The sequence below is a fragment of the Hakea prostrata genome, chromosome 3, assembly GCF_041222555.1.
Source record: "Hakea prostrata isolate BN-2017 chromosome 3, UWA_Hpros_2, whole genome shotgun sequence".
Taxonomy (NCBI): Eukaryota; Viridiplantae; Streptophyta; class Magnoliopsida; order Proteales; family Proteaceae; genus Hakea; species Hakea prostrata.
Genome location: NC_142602.1, coordinates 64865974 through 64889309, shown reverse-complemented (window position 1 = coordinate 64889309; position 23336 = coordinate 64865974). Strand labels below are relative to the sequence as shown.

At 39.8% G+C, this 23336-nt stretch overlaps 2 protein-coding genes across 3 annotated transcripts; both read right to left on the bottom strand.

The window, feature by feature from the left end:
• Positions 1-467: 467 nt before the first annotated feature.
• On the bottom strand, positions 468-8237 carry LOC149022767 (uncharacterized). Of its 2 annotated transcripts, none has more exons than XM_089150704.1 (12): positions 7826-8237; positions 7619-7708; positions 7317-7394; positions 6883-6957; positions 5790-5842; positions 3958-4108; positions 2710-2820; positions 2268-2394; positions 2016-2119; positions 1557-1695; positions 1322-1374; positions 468-1237 (listed from the first exon to the last, which is right to left on the bottom strand). In XM_089150704.1, the coding sequence occupies exons 1-12, from the start codon at positions 8078-8080 to the stop codon at positions 1154-1156; spliced, it is 1320 nt and encodes a 439-aa protein (XP_089006830.1). In that variant the 5' UTR covers positions 8081-8237; the 3' UTR covers positions 468-1153. The 2 variants fall into 2 exon arrangements, with proteins under 2 accessions (XP_089006830.1, XP_089006831.1); XM_089150705.1 differs by having other exon boundaries at positions 473-1237; positions 2016-2116; positions 7826-8228.
• Positions 8238-9342: 1105 nt separating this feature from the next.
• LOC149022766 (uncharacterized) lies at positions 9343-10128 on the bottom strand. The gene has a single exon (XM_089147697.1). It carries the CDS (start codon positions 10126-10128, stop codon positions 9343-9345), a length of 786 nt encoding a protein of 261 aa, XP_089003823.1.
• Between the last annotated feature and the right edge of the window lie 13208 nt (positions 10129-23336).

Here is a 23336-nt window from a genome sequence, read left to right as displayed (position 1 = left end):
AACCACTAGGATATTGTCCGAATCTGTCCGAATATAATAGAATGCGGATATGATATTACCACTATCCGATTTAAATCCGATCCATTTACACCCCTACTTATATTGATAAGTATATTTGAATTTTACGTTTCGTCTGTTTTTTGTGTGCGAATGAAATAGAACAGCCTCTACTTTACTGCTCCGTTTTTTGTGGCAAGTTTTCATTCTTCTCTCTTCTGCCTTTGCCCGGGCTGCCTCCAACTGTGAAAACAAATTTGGCACAAATTTACCAAACACCATTTTACAACTCAAAGACACAAAAGAAACATGTGTTCCAATACAGAAGCATGACCAAATGGGCCCTAAGTTAGAATATTCTTAAATTTGATAGACTCTTCTATAAGTCATCTACAGCTCTCAAAAATTTCAAAGCAAAATTCAGTGTAAATTAGGAGATATCATAGCATGATTTGACAGAATCAGTCCACAACTACACCCAACAAAAGATCAACCCTAAATAAAGACATGGTATATCATTTTTACTAGACCAAGTTTACTTCCATTCAGGAAGAATATGCAGAAGGCTTTTATGAGGTGATGCATATTTGCTCCAACTCAATCCCCACTATATGACAAGTATCTCCTGTTACTATTTGAACCAGATTATTGTTCAACACCTTCTATTCTTGAGCTCACTCTGCCTGTCATGAAAGCTCCAAACTCAAAACCCATGTAGCAAGATGGGGCTTTGTTTTCATTCTTAATAAAACTTTTTTGTTGCATCCATGGACTTTGGCTCAGTAGAAACATTGGAAGCCAAATGCCCTAGACACCTGTATTGACTCTATGAATCTAATGTTTTCAGTTATATTACTGTGGTTCATAACTTGGCCAAGCATGCAAGGATGGCCTAAGTAGGAGATAATACAAAGGGTAGTCAACAATTCTTTCTATTTATGTATTATTTCAACCAAAAGGAAGTCCTAAATGTCAGGTACAAAGCAACCATAGATTGCTTTATCTTATTACAAACAATTCCACCAAATGCAGAAAACTAACCCAGCATCCCTATTGTTCAGGGGTAAGCTGGCATTGGCATTGAATTTCTTTGGAAGTGTAACAGGAGCAGCCCATCGGTTCCATTTTCGATATGAACAGTTGATATTTGGGGCTCTTAACATAAAAATGGAGCCAGACGCGGATCTGTGTTAAAAGGAAGACCACTTCGAGCTCCCAAGGCTCTACATCCAGCTGCTGCCTGTAGATAATGCCGCAAGATTAGGTCAGATAATCTGAATTAGCGCAGAAAAGTTTGTACAAGACTAAGAGGAACTTATTTTACCACTTGAGAAGCAAAAGGCAACATTTTCTCCGGTGGCATACCTGTGCAGATGGCTAAACAAAAACAACAGAGAACAGAAATAAGCAAATTCTTATCCAGCATCTTCATACACCAAACTACTTAGACAAAATGATCAAGCTTGACCACGAAAAGCCACAACAGAATAGTTGCAAACACACACTAACACTTGCACCTAGTCAAAGAAAAATATGCAAAAGATGTTTTTGAACCATACAGTAAAGAATTGCTCCAATAAATGCGTCTCCAGCACCAGTCGTGTCAACAAGCTCGGAAGCTGGTATCTTCTCAGCTGTTCCGACAAACAACCTCCCATTCACCGTCCCTAACCCATCAGCTTTCAACCTCATTACTGACTGTGAATTCCAATGACAAAAATAAAACACACTTTTACCAAATTTGTAAATTTTAAAATATTACAAACAAATATCCAAATTATTGAAGGTTCTTCCAATATTACAACAATTATCAACATGTTCAAGTAATTTGACTGCCTAAAAATCTGGGAGATTTTAACATTTAATTTTTCATTCCAAAAGAAAGGTTAGGTGCAACCATTGATCATTGGTTACGCAAAATTTATAACCATGCATCAACTTGAGAATATAATGAATCTCAATAACAGTAAATGAGAAAAAGGAGACAGAGAATTTAAGTTAATCCAACATTTTCAGACCTTGGATGGAATACATGTTGGGATAACATTTTCACCATCAATCTTCTGCCTTAGTAATCCTACCGCACTATCTACATCCATTTCTTCCAGCTCAGGAAATTCTGCTAAAAGGTGATGATCAATCAGTAATTAGAAATTTAAAATGCTAAGGAGTCAACCTTTCACAGAAAAACCATGAACTCCCCATACACAATCTCCCAACCTTGGGACGACCCCCATCTTCGATGATCAAGGACCAGCAGGTAGACACACCTTTTTCATGTCTATCAAGCATTAAGCTGCCATCTTCTCCAAGGGTCACAATTATAAATTTGATATTTGGCAGTCTCACAAGCATGGATACAAGTGCACTAGGAATTGATGGGGCCTTCGTCCATGTCTGTCACAGAACAGAACTGACTGTTAGGTAAGAAGGTCATCAAGCTTCCGGACTACATATACTAGAAGTTCCCCAGATCTATTTTTCATCGGACAAAACAAATCTGAGGATGATCAGGTAGTACTAACCAATGACTCAATACTAGTAAGACTTTAGGTAAGAAGATGAAGTATTAAAGCATTTCAAGACAACTCAATAAAAACAATTTTCAAGTGGTGATGCAAAGCCAGGATCCAGTTTCTTTCAGTTTCAACATTTCTTGATAAGAAAAGAATATCAATTACCAGAATTTATTTAATAACATCAGTAACTTACTTGAGGGAATCTTGCTGAGCATACAAGATAATCTGCTAAATTCAAAAGACTATCCAACCCTTCCCTTGGTCTCTCAGCATCAAGTAAAATAGGTATTTTCCTGCTACTTGCCTGCACTGGAATAATTCAAGAGAATGTGGTAACTTCCGTCCAATGACTATTGGTATCAGTGACAGTGCCAGCAAAAAAATCAAGAGAAATATGGATATGATGGAAAATTTATTTAGATGTTCAAATAAGTTTTCAGAAGAAAGAATTAACTATACAGATTAAATGTAGATGTCTACATAAGTAATCAGAAGAAACATGGAATTATATAGATACATGAATGAGACTTTATTTAACCAGAGAGGCCTGGTTTCTACCATGTGGCAAATTGGGTGGACCCTAATTCTGTGAACATGTAGACCTCAAGTTCCCAGTCTATGCTTTGAGTTTCAGCCCGACAGATCTGTCAGGCTTTGTAAATCTAGGGACCACAAGAGGGTACATGGCATACACAGATGTCTGAAAAATGCAAGAACACATGCCGAACACATATGTGGGCATTTGACTGAATGAGGTCCTGAAATCTAACAAATTCAATCCTAGACCTATCTATCCTACGTGATGAACTTTCGCACGTGAAATATATGTTATAGAACAACTAGACACTAAGAACAAAAATATGTTGGCTGAATACTTTCTAGAAACTCACATGTGGGATCAATTATAACAATTGTTCATAACAAGAACTCTTGATCAGTGAACAACCAGAGCCTACTACTCACCACACCCAAACATTTCCATTAATCAAACATGTAATTCCATTGAAAAATCAAAATACGCATGCCCGATGATTGCTATCTGTTCCAATAATGAATCAATTTGGAAGTCCTAATCTTAATTCCTCCTTTCTTTTTTTTTTTTTACAGGAGAGGGTTCTCTGAGGGAGCAGCATAGAGAAGGCCACCTGTAAGATACAGTAAAATGGTATTGAATATTGGAGGCCAGCAAAGACGTTCCATGCCAAAAGTGGGGGAAACAGAGCCAGACAGATGCGCTACGCCAGAGCTCAGAGACCCTTTTCCTCCTTTTTATAATATAAAGCAAGACAGAAGGAAAGAACACAAGGCATTTGAGAATCAGCTAAACCGCTATAAAGGATTCAAGGACTCTTCAGAAAGTAGTTTTCAGGTGCCCATCCAAGGGATTAGAGGTTTAGTGCTTCCAGAATAAGTGCAGAATGGCATAATTTTTTGCAATTACCTCTTGTGCCAGAAGTACAGCAGTCTCAGGCAATCTTCCATCCAAGTATAAAAGCCTTGTTTCATCCAATGCAGACGATAAGATTTCCTTGGGAAGCTCACCTGCCATCATGGGTGGGTTTCCTGGGGAGTGGATACAAGTGCGAGTCTTCCTGAAAATAGCAGTCAAAATTAATATTCTGAGGATGCACTAGTACACATCTTACCACATGTAATACAGAAGCATTTGCCAACGATGGACTCAAGCAACACACTTGGTTTCTCTCATTTGTTATAATACTCATACTGAATTACTTGGTTCCCCAATTGGTCATCTACCCAGGTTCCATGTAGTTGACTTCCAGGCCCATCAATTTGCTGGTTTTAACTCTCAATGTCTGATTAGTTGGTCAAATATAAGTCCAAAGTTAAAACTTTCAGGGTTATAGCTGCCTCAAAATTCCTGTTGTTTTATTGTTAACATGTATATATAACGAAGTAAAGTAGGAATGACCGTAATGACAACTATACTTACTTCATATGTTATACTGTACATGACAAAGTCAAAACTAGTCAGAAGGCAGAAGCTACCAAATGAAAAGTTCTCTTGCAGTTGAACAGAACACATCACTGCCTCCTAATTTGTATAAAAAAGTACTCTGTCTAAATGCTTTAGCAAACTGGTTATTGTATGATAGACTTGAAATTCTGTAAGATAGTTTAAATTCATATAATATGGAAACTAAGATAGTTTAAATTCATATAATAAGGAAACTGAGATCCTAAACATCGGTGGGAACTCCTGGATCCCCCACTCCTCCCTCCCCCCAAGTGTCACTCAATTTTGGTCCAACCTCCCCCCCACCCCCAATGGACCTGACCGTTCTATTTGGTTGCCTTCCCCTTCAAGCTCCTTCATGTCCTCCTCCGCGTGGAACCTTGTCCAATCCCACTCTCCCACAATTACTTGGCACCCCCTGGTTTGGTTTAGAGGCAGCATTCCATGCCATGCCCTCACCTCTTGGAGAGCCTTCACCCACTATCTCCCCACCCAATCATTCCTTTTACACATGCATCTTAATGTCTGCCCCAACTGCATACTATGTTAGAACAACCCCGAAAATGTAGACTACCTCTTCATCCTCTACCCATCCTCTTGTTCTTTGTGGGGGATAGCCATCATATCCCTTTGGCCTCACTCCAGGCACTCCTTTGGTTTCTCTTGGGATTCGGTCTAGTTCTTGAGACATCATGCAGGCCCTCCATTTGTGATACGTCAGGTACGTTGGTGTTCAATGTGTTGATCTCTCACGTGTGGTGGGAGGGTAATTGAAAAGATGGACCTCCAAATCCAGACCAGTGGATGTGATTTGGAGAGCCATCCTCTTCGAGGTTTCTACTAAACTTTAGTCCCTCCCCCACCCCCCTGTTGTGGACACCCCAAGGAACAAGTCTATTGTTGTCTCTTAGGATCTAGGTTCCTCTCTCTTGCTGATTAGTAGGCTGTGATTGCTCTCCTCTCCCCCCCCCCCCTGCAGTACATCTTTTCCCCCTGTGGGGCTTTTGGCTAATTATTATTCCATTCATCCAGGAAAAAAAAAGTATCCTAAACCTCAGTAAATGCATACATATTAATATTGTAGAATAAAAATGTATAAATGATAATATTCGATAAAGGTAAGAGTATTTAAGATCAACTCTGCAAGGCATCTGTAAACAATATATAACCGAAAAGCTTTAACAGATATTAGAATGAATAAGGGTCACCTAAAAATCACTTATTGGTACTTCCAAATATTTTTCTGTTAACTAAAATATTTAAAAAAAAATCATACACTCAAAAAGATATCTCACGTTTGGCTGTCAACAATGATGTAGGTAAATGGTGAGTTTCCTTCCTTTGAAACCTGGAACAAGAAATAGTACAATTCAACGAAAAGTGAGGCAGAAGATTATTAAAGATCTTGAGAGTTTTATTGTCACTCAATGAATAAATCAAATTGATAAAGCTATTGAAAATATGAAAGCACTGAATCATGAGGAACATAAAGGGCAAATAGTGAAACTTGTTTGGAGAACTGATATTAGGTTGGAAGTGAGAGAAATATGTGAATTTCCTGATTACATGCTGTCGTAGAGATCCAATAATAATTGAGTATAGAATTATTTCAAACTTCTTGAGGGTACGAGTACATATTGACAGTAGATGCACAAGAAATGATGTAGCAAATACTCAATGTTTATAGTAGCCAACACATTCGCGCCAGTTAATAGTATTCAACTTCAAAAGCCCCTAAGCATACAGAAAGATCTGCACGAAATTAAGCATTTCAAGTATAAAATTGAAATGTCAATGCCTTGATCTTATTAGTGACACCGTTCAAAGACATGCTTAATTCAGAACATTATATCCTGGAATGGCAAAAAATTACTTCAGTTTTAAGTCAAATCAGGCACCTAATCAGTATTGACAAGTTTTCTCCAGATCAAGTTCCCACAATCATAGGATTTTATACCGCTTATTGTGGTTTGAATTTTAACTGCCAATATTACACTTGTCTGAACCTTATCTATTAAGCATAAAACCTAAATTTAAACTGACATAGGTCTGTGTTAGTGCTCTTTTCTGGAAGAGGTTCTGGGTCCAGAATGAATCCAAGAATGATACCAAACACAGCTTGTGTCCATAAACCTCTGGAATTCCCATGAGATTTTATCCTAATGTCAGTTGCAATAACTACAGCAGCCACACACAACAACAAACAACAACAACAAAAAACAAAAAAAAAAAAGAGTAGTGATACAGCAATATTCAAGTAAATTGAAGCATCTTAAACATAGAAAGGATTGGAGAAGCGATTGGTGCCTTAATTAAATAACAAAGTGATACAGCAACATTCAAGTAAATTGACATGCTTTAATATTGAAGTAAGCCCCTCAAGCTCACCACACAGTAAGATGTATCTATGCCATCGGCCTTTAGTTCCTCTAGTATAGTTCTCCCTTGAGAATCATCCGCAACCTGGTAATGAGAAACAGACCATCAAGGATATAGATTAAGAGACTGAGGCGCTTAAGTCAAGTAGTAACTGGTAGCAAGCCCTCTACATTGTAAGTTCAAGTTTCTAACTCAATAAAACATCCCTCAAATAGAATTTCAAAAATAATAGTTTGGTAGCAAAAAACCTACTTTTTTTCTTTTTTGGGTGCAAATGGATCTAGAGCTTAGGATTTACTATATTACACAACACCGAGCCCCCTCTCCCAGCTCCCCAAAGGGGGGGGGGGGGGAACACCATAAAAAGTTATCCCAACATAGTAATAATACACAACTCAACTAATTTTAAGCTGAGCATGTTGAATGAGATAAGAATATAAGACCTTGGTGATCAGCCTTGTAATTAGACCCAAACGAGCAGCACAAGTCAAAGCATTCCCTGCATTGCCACCTCCTTGAATCTGCAACAGAAACAAAACAAGTTAAGACAATTTTACTCCAAACCAGAAAAACAATCATCTAGTAACAGAAGCCACAGGACTTCCGATAAGAAACCTTAAGTACTTTTCCAAATTCATACCAAAACCTAAGAACCCATTAGCAAATTTGAGTTCTTTCTTAATAAAAGGACTAATAAAATTTGTCAAAGGCGTAAATCAGAACATTTGGGGTGCATTAATTGTACCGACAAGCTAGTGCTACGGATTTTATCATCGGGTTTGGGGAAAGCAGCTACGGCTGCCAAGATATCCAATGCAGCAGCGCCGCAACCAACCTGCCAGACAAAAGAGATGGAGCCGTGGAACCCACAAATTATATGAGTGATTCGAAGAGACAGAGAATGCAAACGGTCCCATATAATGCTATAATAGACTTAAGGAAAGATAAATACGACGATGGGCTTCTCAGAAAGTGGAGGAACTGAAGAAGAAGTAGCTTTAGCTGATGCCAACATGTTCAAGCACTTGCTCTTCTTCCTCTTCCTGCAATTGACTATTGAATGCTGGATAGAAGAGACGGAGAAGCTGCAAGAGAAAGCAGCAGAGGAAGAAAGCGGAGAAGACAGACGCAGGAAAGGAAGGGGAGATAAAGTATCAGTGGCATAGGCGAATTCACATGGCAGTGACAACATCGCCGTCGTCACCATTGCTTTCCTGTGGAAATTTCTTTCCACTTTCGAGGTTTCAGGGGTGATGGACTTGTGGAGCCCTACGAGCCCATTGCAGAGGCTCGCAAGTCCAAACCCGATCAAGCCCACTTGTTTCAGATAAACCTCAGCTGTGGAGAGCGAAGACTGTTTGAAGTAACGCGGTGGGCAGGTGAGGCTGCGGCGGACAGCTAAGCGCGCTAGCCATGTCACAGGTGCAGGCCAAAGGAGTCTGTCTAGATCAGCTTCGCGTGAAGAAAAAACAATATGTTCTCTTCATACTTTTGAACCACACAGTAGGTTGACCAAAAAAAAGCCCACACACTAGGAGATAGTATCCTAAGATGAGTCTGGATTATCTCCCCATCGAGGTGCACTCTATGCTCCCTAACCGTTTTAAAACCACACACCACGGTGGGGCCCACAGGTGAAGGTGGTGAGATTTTTTTTAAATGTTTTATTATTTTTCATGTAGGTTGGTTGTAAAGCCGTCAGGAAGCACAGAGTGCATTTCGGGGAGATGATCTAGACTACCATAAGATCTTCTGAAATTTTACTTATTGCTTTTCTTAAGGGCTTGTTTGGTTACATGAATTTGGAGATTTCAAATATCTAGAGATTTCAAATCTATGGAGTCATAATTTTTAAAATTAAATGTTTGATTGTATAATGAAATCTGTGGATTCATCCTAAAAAGTTATTTGATAGACGTGATTTTTGTGAATGTGCAAATGTATAGTTTTTTTGAAATCTCTGGATTTCACCCCTTACCCATAAATCAACAGATTCATGTTTTCAGTGTAAAAAGGTGAATCTCTAGATTTCATGAATCTTGAGATTTTTACAATCAAACGGGTATAATTATCAGATTCATGAATCCAGTATTTTTGAAATCTCTAGATTCAAGTAACCAAACATACCCTAAAATATTTTATAAATAGGCCCTACCACTATGTGGTTTAAGAGCGTAGTTTTTTTGGCATGGTTTTTCTTTTGTACTTTTACCTAAAATATCGTTTTTTAATGTGTTTGATAATGTTAATGGGAACTCTACTTAAAAAGCCTATGAAAAACAATTTAAAAAAAAAAAAAACGAAAATTGAAAATAACTAAGGAGCTATATTTTATTTTTAGTTTTTGACCTTCTTTCTTCTTCTTCTTCTTCTTCTTCTTTTTGTTAAAGGTAGCTGTGGATTAGAAATAAAAGAAAAAGTTACAGTCTAAAATAAGTCTTCCTTTTTTTTTTTTGGTAGAACGATTTACTATGAAGAAAGAGGCACATGGACTGGAGAAGGAACAGACTCCTTTAACCAGCAAGTGGAAATAGGCCAATCTAACGCCGCCTCACGCGTTAGGGCTTCCTGGGCTAGGGAATGAGCCACCGAATTGGCATTCCTTGGAATAAAAGAAAAGACACAAGTAAGTGGTGCCAGTGCTAGTTGCCGAATATCTGATATGACATTCATCAGAGCTGTAGGAACCGGGAGTGAAGGTTGATTCAGCATGCGTACCACAGCAAGGCAATCTGACTCAATGTTGACATGGAGCCAGCCTTCTTCAATAGCACGCCACAAGCTGTATTTAATCCCCAAAGCTTCTCCAACACTCGCTTCTCCAAAGATTAATGGAACTGAGTTGGCGGCCACCGGATTTCCTTCCCAATCTCTAGCAATGAAACCAATCCCACTCTTTATGCTATTAGTACATAGCGCTGCATCAGAGTTGAATTTGATGACACCCCTCGTCGGTGGACTCCACAGCTGCTCCCTCATAAGGCATCTCTGCTGGGTAATGGGAGCCGAGGTGAGGATGTGTCCGCCGGAGTTCTCAGGCGCTTGCTGTGACTTTATGAACTCCTCCGCTGCCTTTGTTGCCATCTGAATCACATCAATGGGTGACCATTTTCCTGCAGTAAACAGTTCTACATTGCGAGCTCTCCATAAGTACCATAGGATAAATCCAATTTGTGCTTCCACACCTTTATAACTCTCCTTATCCTCCTTATATCTCCCCCAAGTCATAATCCATCGATCCAACGAGTGGTCCATGTGGTCGTGGAACTACAGTCCCAAATTAGAGCCCAACCAAACAGCCCTCGCAAAAGAGCAATGGAAAAATAAATGTTCTGTAGACTCTCTTTCCCCACATCTGCAACACGTCTCCTCTACTCGCATTCCCCTATGAGTAGAGAAAGAAACTTCATGTACAGATGGGTAAAGCTTAGCCAAAATATCTGCCCCAGCATTAAGCTCACAGACAACATGATGAAGCCCATATTGGCATAACCGTCTTAATGAGTTTCGGATGTCATAGACATCCTCTATTGCATACTATGGTATGGTAAACCTACCTAAAATCATCGCAATAACACTCAATGAATCAGAACGAATCTGGACTCTCTGGATAGAATTCCAAAGCTAGCATTAGTCCTCGACGAATGACCGTGAGCTCCATGCAAGGAACATTTGTTTCCAAACACCTACCAGCGAAGATAACTTCACCCATCTCATTTCTCGCAAGAATCTTTCGACTATTTTTGCACAAGCTGTAAAACCTATGTGAAAGTCATTAAGACAAAATTGTAAATGTAAACCTTTTTATTAGATTTACTTCTATCTATTTGTATCACGTTGTTCAATTGTTTTTCATTTCCGTCTCTTTAGTCGGAACTCTTTGATCCTTGATTTACCTACCTAGTTTTCATCTTGTTGGTAGGGATTCTCTTTTCTATTTTTCATATTTCTTCAATTAGGAGGTAGGATCTACTAAAATTTTACTTTAATTTTTTTAATATTTTATAAATAGCCCTACCACTATGTGATTCAAAAGAATCATTGGATCACATTCTTAGGGCCTAAGCCGCATTAAATATTGGGTAGGTTGTTGGTCCTGACGAGTTGATATTATGCGGGGGATATTATTAATAAATGTGCCACCAGATGGGTGTGAGCCCAGGACCTCTCTATGGGAATTTGAGTTGTTAACTGCTCGACTATCCTACCATTGGCGGGTAGATTGTTGATAGTGGGTTAGAATGTCACACACTCCGTTTTGTTGCCAAGAAAAATGAAAGAGAGAAAAGAATTGTTTTAGAAGAAAAAAAAAATTTAAGAAGACAATCTCAACCCATACTCATATATTATTTCTAAATTAATCCTAAATAGACTTAGGAATGACTAGAAAGACCAAAATCCCAAAAATCACTAGTTCCATGCGTTGAACCAAATAGTAAGTCGTTTTGTTGGTAGAAAAACATTACACTTCACTTAAGAGATAAAAAATGCTAGACCCCTTGCTAGGCAACTTCTATCTTATACTTTCTTTTGTTTGAATTCTAGGTCTAGGTTAAACTACAATAAAAGGTAATTTATTTTTTTTTTTTTTGGTAAATAGCACTTCATTCATATAACTAAAAGAAGTACAAACATAACTGCATGAGTACACAAGGTTCGAAACGAATCAAGGAGCGGACAAGGACCAAACTGTCGTACATGCAATAGACAGGGTCAGCCAGGATAAGGGTTGGGTCAAGCCCAAAATGGATCATGTCCACAAAACCTTTAGAACAGAAACACCAAAAAAACACCAACACCCACATAGGGGGACAAACATACAACACCCACATAGAGGGACATACAACACGCCTCAAAGGTGGACACATGACTCCTACAGTTGTAGCGATGGTAGCAGCAAAAATACGAATCGGACCTGCCATCCGACTTTGCCGTATAGGCGTACCTATCAAAAAATAAAAGATACTTTACTGGTAGTAAAGATTGTAGGATACTCCTGCTCAATGAACAAAAGTTATAAAAGATTTGTTCTCTATCTATCGCATTGAATGAGAAATTCTAGATTTCTAGTACAATCTTTCTTAAGGCTAAGACAGAGTGGACGTAAAATTGAATATAAAATACATATGTTGTGGTCGCTTGGAATTTGCCTTAATCGTGTAGTTAATTTTTAAATTATAATTATCGTAAAAATTAAACTAATCCATTAGACGTAACCTATTCATCCCTCTAAGTTACATTTTACAAGAAATTATATGATTAAGGGAATATTTTTTTTATTAAAGGTGAAATGCAAGAAATTTTATTTGTTACTTCATTGTATGATTAAACTTTAAAGTACTATTTCATTTGGTATTTTGGTTAAACCAAAATAAAGGATATAAAAAATTTGGCATAGAATGCTTTTTACGAGTTTCAATGATTTTAATTCAAATAAGTGTTTGAAGTTGTTGGGGGTAATTGTATTATAAATTTTAAAAACACAATAATGGAATTGCAATACAATTGAAAGATGAAGATCTTTAGCCATCTGGAAAACTTGATGTTGCAATCGAAATTAGAATTTTGATTCATGCTTGGTCTTTAATGAAATCTTACTGTGAATTTCATGGAAGAGGCAGAGTGAACTGAGATTCACTCTAGAATTAAGAGAATGGAAGAATATGTCATTACAATAGATTTAAACATTCTTCAAAGTCTCTACAGTAGGTAAAAACAATAGAGAAAGAAGAACTATAAAGAAGAGAGTGAATGCTAACCTTGCAGAAGAAGAATCGTCGGACGGAAAACTTCATGGATGCTTCAAAATCTTCTTTCACCTTAGAGAGGGTTCTCTAGAGTGTCTTTGGTTCTCTAATGGCTTTAGGACATAATGACACGTAGAATGAAAAATAATTAAAGCTTCGAAAACCTAATTTCCCAAAAGTGACAATTTTGCCCCGAAACAGGCTTGGTCACCTAAGGCGACCTCATGCGACCAAGGTAAGCTATCAACATGTCCCCTTTTAGTCAAAACAGTATTTTAGTGCTCCAAAGGCTCTAACTTCCTCTTGGATCCTTTTCCAAGTTATAAAAATGTCTTACCTGGTTTTTCGAGACCTTTCACTTGTGTTATTACTGTACTCTTGATCCATTTACCAAATCCATCAACGTTCAAGTTAGTTATTTTTCCAAAATCCAATAAAGTTCTTAACTTAATTTCATTTTCATTTATTTCCATTGGTTCAAAGCCAAATTCAGTGGTTAAATTCGGATGGCCCACAGTTGCCTTCTTTCCGTACTTCAGATTTTCTGACCGACAATATGGATTTCTATGTTAGGGTTATAAGGGATTTCATAGATAATCTAGAGACCTCATAAATAGAATATCTTAAGAGGTAAGCTTGTGTGGTCGTTGCACTACAAGTCTACAACATAGGTCATCCCACACATCACAACTCCATTGACTCGAGCTGGAGTTGTCAAATTAGAATAGATTTATTTAGCATAATAATGGTCAATGATTATGAATCTTGAATTTTTTGACTATAGGTTGCACAATCTTACGCTCGTGGAGCGTCTTTTTGTACCTTTAAAATCCCCAACACTTTTGTATTATTTTCATTCTCTAACTTTGAATGCTGCAACAAATAGTGGCAGCACTACTACCATAGAAGCATCCAATACTGCATTTATAAATAGCATTGATGTTATGCATTATTAAGTAATATATCTTTCTCTTTATTATAAAAAAATAATAATAAATAAAAAAGAAAAAGAAAAAAGAAGGTTGTACAACCTATTAAAATAGTATCTTAGTGAGATCTCTTCTATTAAGACATTACATTGAATCAAGGACCATAGTGGTTCATCTTTCGTCATCAATCCAACTATTGATACAAACTATCAAATCCAAATAAATATTGTACACGAGATTAGAATCTAGTGGCTCAATTAACCATTTGCAATGCTACTATGTAAACCTTAGTCGATTCTGGCCGTGAAATAGGCATCTATGGCATGGCATAATCTAACCACTACTGATTTTACTGATTGCATGGTTGCATACCATTCCTTTGATCATCTTAGCCAACCACAATGCATAGCATCCATGCCATAACTTCTCCATTTCAGCTCCAAATCGAGTGATGTTTGCGACTAGATATTTGAAGCTAATACGGGAGGATTATACCCGACTGACTTAGACCCAGTCAGGGGCTAAACATGCCAGTTAGTCGGGACGGTTATCGACCGACTAAATCAAGGCGGTACATATGCTGGACGTATATGGCAACCACTCTCAGTATGGAAGGTCAACTCAGAAGCCGATTGAGCGGGACCAGCGACAAGGAGGCACAATCTCAGGAGAAACAACAGCCCTCGTTGGGTAAACTTACCAAATACAGAAATGGTAACACTTACAGTATAAAAGCAAGGACACGCCCCTTCGGTAAGCATCCAATACATTCTGAACATAGTCTTGTGTAGCTCTTGCACGAGATCTTAACCTATTCACTGTCTGACTAAGCCATCGGAGGCGGCTGCCCGGCACACGAGCTGGCCCGTGTCTAACCTTTCTTGCAGGGCTCATCATCCCGAGAACGAAAGGAGGATTAGTCGGGATCAGCGATATAACTGTGACACATCAATTTGGCACCGTCTGTGGGAAAGACAATCTTCAAGTCATGGCGAGACGAGGAGCTAATAATGGGCGCTCTCGACAGGAAACTGCTGGCGAGAACCCAGACTTGAATGATCAAACACGTCAAGATGATGGGCCCAGACGCTCAACCCGAGTGGAACAAGATCCTCTCGAGGATAATTTGGTTTCAGAAAATCAGAATGTGGAGGGCACGTCCAAAGGCCCCCAGGGACATGCTTCTACAGCATATGTAGATGAACTCCGGAAGAAAATGCTAGAGATGCAGGGGGTGCTGCGAGGCTTGGTCCATCAAATTGGAGTTGAGCAGGGACAAAGACGAAACACTCAGACTGGAAGGCTACTGAGAGCTTTCGAGAATACCAGAAAGTCCCGACAAAGGAGAGGTATCCCGAGAAGAAGACAGCCTGAGGGTCAAAGGTCGGTCCATATTGGACCCGACTGTGTCCAAAGACAGGTAAATGGGACAAGGGTTAGTGCCCTTGACCGAATTTTGATACCCTCTAAGACCAGATCCCTTCCTCAGAGAAGTCGTCGGGAGGAGATCGAGCACCAAGAGAAAGCCATCCACAAGTAACCCGATCGAGGATATCAGCAAGAGAAAGCATGGCTGAATTAGAAGGAAATGGGGCAAGGCAGATCGTCTTCGAAGAAGGATGGCTGAGGTCAAGCTCAAACTGGAGGATCGAGATCATGATGAGGATCTGTACTTGGTTGATCGGGAACCATTCTCAGACGAAATTATGAATATGCCTCTTCCCCAAAATTTCATCATGCCAACTTTCATCCCGTTCGAAGGAAAAACCAACCCGAAGGAGCATATAAGTTACTTTAAGTCAGGAATGACTGTTCTCGGTTGAGAAGATGAACTTCTATGTAGAAGATTCTCAGCATCCTTAAAAGGTCCAGCCATCAAATGGTTCAGCAGCTTGCAACCGGGATCCATTCACAATTTCAGGGAACTTGTCAGGAAATTCATAGCCCGATTCAGAAGTGCAATTGGGAGCAAGAAAACGTCCGACAACATATTCGCTATAAGGCAAGGACGAGTGAGTCCATTCAGGATTTCTTGAAGCGTTTTGACAAAGTAGCCATTGAGATCGAGGATCTTGATGACCAAGTTGCATATAGCGCACTCTGGAGTGGCATTACCCACCAGAGACTCTTGGAAGTCTTACTAACAGATAAGCCCAAAACATACGGGACACTGTTGCGTAAATGCCAGAAGCAAGCCAGTGTTTATGAAGTCATAAATGTCACGCCCTCCCAGCCGGTACCCTATCTGGCATACCCGAGAGTGTGATCCACAGCCCGAAGATCAGGTATCGAGTGATCAACCTCCCACATAAACAATAACATAATCATGAACAATCATAACATGAGTGCGGAAGATAAATCATAGATCCAATAATGAAAGAATGAATCATAAACGAATCGGAATAATAGACATAATCAGAGTATCAAACAGATAAGTAAAGTGAAGCAAAAATCCCACTTTACATCCAGCGGAAAAGTAGCTCTAAAGAATAAACTAGATAAAAGCTAATCCCAGTAGCAAGTACATTGGGTAACTAAATTATTCTCCACTTTGTAGACGACATCCTTGTAGGTGTAGATCTCATAAATAGCACAAGGACGCTTCCACTCAATGGTCGGACTAAGCATCGTACGGAGCATAACCACCCGTGGGATCTTCAGAGTAATTGTGGTAACCGCAATCACCTTCCCTGGAGATATGTCTCTTCGCCTTGCGCTTCCTCATAGGAACCGTCATAGTACTCAAGCACTGCAGGATAGTCTAACAACATTGTACAATAAAGGAATGAGTTTCAAAGAAACTCGGTAAGGCGATTAAAATCCATAATAACACAAATGGCAGGATTCCAGAACAATCATAAATGCAATATGATATGAGACAAACAATGAATGAATGAATCTAACTCTATGTATGCTGGTCTCTATTGGCAGACATGCTTTAAGTCGTAGCACCGTACTTCTTTAGGAAAGTCCACTCACATCCTCAACCATTTAAGATATCTTGGATTCTCTCACGGATCATTTCACCGGTCTTGAGCAGCCGATTGGTAATGGGTCCTTCATCCCTCGAGACAAACCTTGGCAGGGGGTTAAGTCAACACACTCTCTCACAACCATTTGGTATAAGTCTTGGCGCATGTCGGGGTAAAACCTAGCCAAATGCAAGTCTTCTACTTGGTTACATCAAGTCGATCCAGATACTTCCATTCCTCGTCCCCGACGATCCTTTCCGGTATCCTTCACACTAGAGTCCTCATAGTCCCTGACTACGGACTCACCAACCCTATTGATCATCCACATATGGTAAACGGGAAGCTCTCACGTCCTCTCACGGGTTGGTTACCGGTCTTAAGCGCCCGTGAGCCCAAGTCTAACCATATGCAACCCTACCAATAAATGGCCCCCACAATGTGATTCCTGTCCTCTCACGGGTTGGTTACCGGTCTTGAGCGCCCATGAATCCCCATTGCTACCACGGGTCGTTCGGTCTCAATACCCCTCCGATTAGGGTCCGACATACACGGACATCCTAGCCAAACACTACTAGACAATCCTATATATGTCATCCAACAGTTTAGGAAGGTGTCCAGAGGGCATCTCCGGAAACATCCCATAATATTCCCGTAGTAGTCCAAGGACAGAAGTGTCGAAAGGACACCTCTCCTTTCCAAACCATACGTAAGCATACACATGCATCAATTCATATCATCACATATATGGTAACTACATATATGGAAAGAAATCGATATAACAATCACTTGTATAACATTGGTAAGTAAATCATACATGAATCAATTCAATATGAATAAGTAATGCTACTGTAATCAAAGTTATGCAACAGTAGTATATCATTGTAAGAATCTAATTTAGGAAACATATTAATGATATTCAAATATAGAAACTAGATTCATGCTATCTATGTAATTAAGGAAATAACCATCCTTACCTTTTATAACTCGCAAAGAATCCTAAGAAATCAAGTAAGATCTTGGCAAACTTGAGAAGAAGGTCCTAAACAAGTATATACAACATATTAGGAAAGATCCCTAGCAGAATATATATCAAAATATCCGAAACAGACCAATTCTGGAGTTGCTGTACTCATTGGTCGAGTGGATTGGTCGAGTGGTCCAGTCGACCAATCAGTCGACCAATGCAGACAGTAGCTTATAAAATCAGAGTTTTAAGATATGAAATCCGAATTTGGTGGTTCAAAAGGGTACTAATCAAGGGGTAGACTATATCAGTAGTATTCTAACATAAAGGGGACCTCAAAACACTAATCAAATCAAGGTATCAAGATCCAAATTAGGAAACAAAAAGTTACCATAAATAAATCAAACATGGATCTTGATGAATTTTGAAATAGAAAACAAGGACAAGAACTATAGGAGGATGGATCATTGCTTTCGGTAATGAAAACATGAAAACATACATAGGTCTTCATGGAATAAGGCTTAGAAGCATAAATCTAAATAAGGAAATAAAACCTACCATATATGTAACTATCATGCATCATGAAGAACACATAGTAAGGTAGAAGAGAACAACTAGAATTCTATGGATTATGGATCATGGAAAGAAAACACAACCATTAACCACTAACATGATCAATGAAAGAAGATCCAAAGAGATCAGAATTCAGATTAGAAGATTAACAGAGATTAAATCATGGTTTGATCATGAATCCTTCAAAAGCTTGCAATGATCATGGTTAAGATCATTGTTCTAGCCTTAAATCCTTAGGATGATCATGAGAACATGTTCAGAGATGTTTGCAACAGAGAATGCAGCATCTCTTCTACTATCTCAACTCAAAAAGGAAAGAAAAACAAAGATGGAGGAGAAGAAGAGAGAGTAGACATACCTTTTGATGCAAAAAGAAGAGTTCCGACGAAGATCCGCCAAGAAAACTCCAAGGATGCAAGAGAGATGACTTGCAGAGGTCTTTGGTTCGTTCCAGAGGGTTTGGAGGCAGCAAATACGAAGTGGACTCGAGGTTAGACTTAAATAGAGTAAGAATCAACCTAATTGCCAAAGACAGCACCCATTGGTCGAGTGGATTGGTCGATCGGCCCGATCGACCAATCGTCGACCAATGCTGACAGCAAGGCCAAAACAGGGAATTGAAGGTCCAGATCAAATCCAATCCTAAAGGGGTTTTGCACACAAGTCAAGTGACTTACCTAGTAGGTAGAAATGCCTTCAAACCAAGATAGAGAGCACTCCAAGTCCATCAACTAATTAGATCTTCATCAGGATTCTGTTTCCATAAATAGAACCTCATCATCAACCTTCATGGATTCAAAGCCAGACACCAAGTCCTCTACTGGGATGGCCCAAAGCTGACTTCTTACTTTACTTCGGGTCATCGGACCTACAAATAACAAGGTTTCCGGGTCAAGGTTAGGGCTGGGTTTCACAATAAATGCCCGGGTAAAAGCTGATCGGGATTGAATACCTGATTGAGACCATGAGAAGAACAATTCCAATGATCGGGATCGAGGATCAAAGAACAGATGGAAGCGCGATCAAGAGCGGGAAAGCTTTACCCCACTCAACGCAAAGCCATCAGAAATTTTGAGGAACATCCGGGACAAAAAGACTCTAAAGTGGCCCAGGAAACTACATTCCCGAACTAAGGATCGAGATATGACAAAATACTGCCGTTTTCACAAAGATTATGGCCATCATACCGACAACTGTCGAATCCTCAAGTTAGAGATTGAGAAATTGATCCAAGAAGGAAAACTTGGCTAGTATGTTCGAGGATCAGGAAAATCCCAAGAGAGGTCACTCGAACCCAGAAAAAGGGCCCGATCGTCTAGTCTTGAAGAAAAAGCCAAAAAAGTTGACAAGGGAAAAGATAAGGAAGGACGGGAGGAATTACCTGTTTACGTTATCATGGGTGGCCCGACCGTGGAGTCAATAAAGAAGGCGAAGCAAAAAGCATGGTTCATGGAAGCTGTACACTTGCCAAAAAAGAGGCAAAGTCCAGCATGCCCATAACCTATAACATTCACTAACGAAGATTTGAACGGGATTGTGGCACCTCATGATGATGCAATCATTATAAAAGTCAAGATTGCCAATCGGGAGGTACACCGAGTACTCGTGGACACGGGTTCCTCGGTCGACCCATTGTCGTATGAGGCTTTCAAAAGATTAAAGTTGGCCAATGATCTTCTCACACCGTCTGCGACACCTCTTTATGGCTTTGCAGGATCTTCGACAATAGCGGAAGGAACAATCCACCTGGATCTCAAGATCGGGACGTCACCTCGGGACACACTTGTATGGGTCAACTTCATGGTTGTAAAGGACCTTTCTGCGTACAATGTGATTTTGGGACGACCAACCCTCAATGCATTAGAGGCGGTCGTGTCCCCCCGACACATAAAGCTCCAATTCGCGATTGATGCTGGGGTGGGCGAGTGCAGTTCTGATCAATCTACCTCCCGACAGTGTTATGTGAATTACCTAAAGCAAAAGCAGAGGTCAGAAAGCTCAGGAAGTGCCTTAACCATTGAAGTTCGGGACAAGGAAAATATGCAAAGAGCAGAACAGGTCGAGAAATTGGAAAGAATCCAGCTAAGTCAGGATCTACCCGACTAGGGGACTTTTGTTGGATCCGAACAGCCCAAAGACTTCAAAAAGGAATTGACCAAGTTCTTATATGATAATTCGGACATCTTCGCATGGTCGGCAAATGACATGCCTGGGATAGACAGGCGGGTAGTAGAGCACAAGCTTTGGATTCAGAAGAATGCTACCCCGGTCATCCAAAGAAGAAGAAATTCCTCAATCGAGAAACACGAGGCCATTAGAGCAGAAACTGAGAAACTTGAGAAATCAGGATTCATTGAGCCAATTGAGTGCTTGACTTGGTTGGCAAACATTGTCATGGTCAAAAAGGCGAATGGGAAATGGAGGATGTGTACCGACTACACAGACCTAAACAAGGCTTGCCCGAAGGATAGCTATCCTCTGCCTCAAATTGACCTAATGATTGATGCAATGGCTGAACATGAAGTTCTCAACTTCATGGATGCCTATTCGGGATATAACCATATCCTCATGAGTCGGGAGGACGAGAAGCATACCTCCTTCATGACTGATCGGGAGAGTTAATATTACCGGGTGATGCCATTCGGTTTAAAAAATGCAGGTGCCACATATCAAAGAGCCGTCAACAAAATATTCCAAGATCAGATCGGGAGAAACATGGAAGTATACGTTGATGATATGCTCGTCAAAAGCCTAGCTCAGGCACAACATTTAGCAGACCTAGAAGAAACTTTTGATGTTTTAAGAACATACCGGATGCGCCTAAACCCCAAAAAATGTGCTTTTCGGGTATCATCCGGGAAGTTTCTCAGATTCATGGTTTTCCAGAGGGGAACGAAGCTAATCTTGAAAAGATCCAAGCTCTAATTGATATGCAACCTCCCAAAACAATAAAGGAAATCCAATGCCTTATTGGAAGATTAGCAGCGCTAAACCGGTTCATATCCCGAGTGTCACATCCACCCAGCCGGTACCCCATTTCGAATACCCGGGATGTGATCCACAGTCCAAGGATCAATGATCTGAGGTCCATGCCTCCCACATACACAGTAACATAATCATGAACAGTAATAATCATTAATCAGTGGTAAAAACAATTAATACTAAACAATATGTATAAGATAGGATTAAATATATATCAGAGTGCGGAAGATTGATAATATTAGAATGTGGTCAAAATCATATCAGTGAGAGAAGGTGTGGTAGCCACCCTCTCAAAGCAGCGGAAAGTAAAAGTAGTTAAGTACATGTTCAGGTATCACCAGAAGAATCCAAATACATGTTAATTTTAGGCCCGTATACTCCATAAACACACCGGGGAAATGGGGCACTACGCTAGGGTTTCTTCTATACTAATAGTAGTCTCCTCAACAGTACGGATGAAGTAAACCCAACGCTACCACTCCCGCACAACTGTGGGGCTAACCCTGGTGCGGATGGTAATCCTCCTCGGCTCCAATATACGGATCCTCACCGACGCCACTACCCGGAGGGTAGTATGTGGAATCATAGTCCGCCTTAAGGGAGGTGCCATCGTAGTCCTCGGTACCTGAAATATAATCTAAAAACATTTGCACAAAAGGAATGAGTTCGAAGAACTCAGCAAGGAAGTTATTCCATAATTAGAAATCATACACATTCAGAACATATTATAATGCAATGCAATATGGAACATATGATGCAAATATGAGTCTAACTCTATGAATGCTAGTCTCTAGGGTAGACATGCTTTAAGTCATAGCACCGTACTTCTCTGGGTCGTCAGTCACTCTCCCATTTCCATATCTTGGGAATGCCCGGGGAAGATCGGTAAAGTCATCAAAAACCGTGGTAAGGGGATCGGTCACCGCTCTCTCACATCACCATTTGGTCAAGTACTGGCGCATGTCACAGTAAAGCCTAGCCCAATGCAAGTCATCTACTCAGTCGGTCAAGTCAGATTCAGATACGTCCATTCCTCGCCCCCGGCGATCCTTTCCGGTATCCTTCACACTAGAGTCAGTGAAATCCCGAATTTTGGACTCATCAACCCTATTGGTCATCCACATATAGTAAACGGGAAGCTATCACGTCCTCTCACGGACTGGTTACCGGTCTTGAGCGCCCGTGAGCCCTAGTCTATCCATATGCAACTCTACCAATAAATGGCTCCTTTCAGGTATCCGTAGCATGGTTTATGTCCCCTACCGGATTGGTTATCGGCCTAGAGCGCCCATCCAACCATACACTACCACGGGTTGTTCGGTCTCAATGCCCTTCCGATTCAGGTCTGACACGACAAGGATAAACCTAGCCACCCAACTAGACAGTCCTATGTATGTCATCCAATAACCCGGGAGAGTGTCGATAGGCACCATCGGAGAACATCCCATACTATTCCCTTCGATGCCCAAGGACAGAAGTGTCAGTAGGACACCCCTCAATCCCAAGTCATACGTAAACAATCACATATTCAATCTCATCATTTCTCATGCATCCAATGCATATCCATAATAGTAATCAAATCATGATATTGAAACGAATCATTATAAACATAAGCAAGTCAAAATGATAAAGTAACACAACAAGAGTATAAAGATTTAAATGCTACTATTCTAACACATATGTAACAGTCTTATAATGATTGAAAGAAAATCAAAAGATTTCATTCTTTAAATAAAACACAATTCAATATTTGATGACTTATATGTTTATGGAGATAACCATCCTTACCTTGGATGAATTGATGATGAATTGAGAATACCAAGAATAGTCCAATAGAATTGTTAAGGCCCTAAACAAGCATCAATAATAAGTTAGAAAAGAAGTTGGGAAGATCGGATGTTAATTGGATCAAAATTGGCCAAGGTTGCTGTCTGCCAACATTTTGGTCGATGGTATCGACCAAAATTTCCTTCGAGACAGAATTGTGGATTTTGGGGGTTTTCATCCGAAATGAGTTTTCCGGTGTTCGGATCAATCTGAAACTTGGAGGCATACTTAACAATAGTAGTAGGATACTATAAATCAATAAATTAACCCAATCCAATGGTCTAAACAAAAAGCCCCAATTTGAGCTATCAAGTTCAAGTGATAAACATCATGGTATGGGTTGGAATTGATTGCATTGATGAGGAATGGCATGTAATAGTTAGAGGAACTAATAGAAATTCGATTGGAATCATATGGCAATGTTAAACATGAATATAATACATCCTATAACTCAGTTTGGTACCAAATG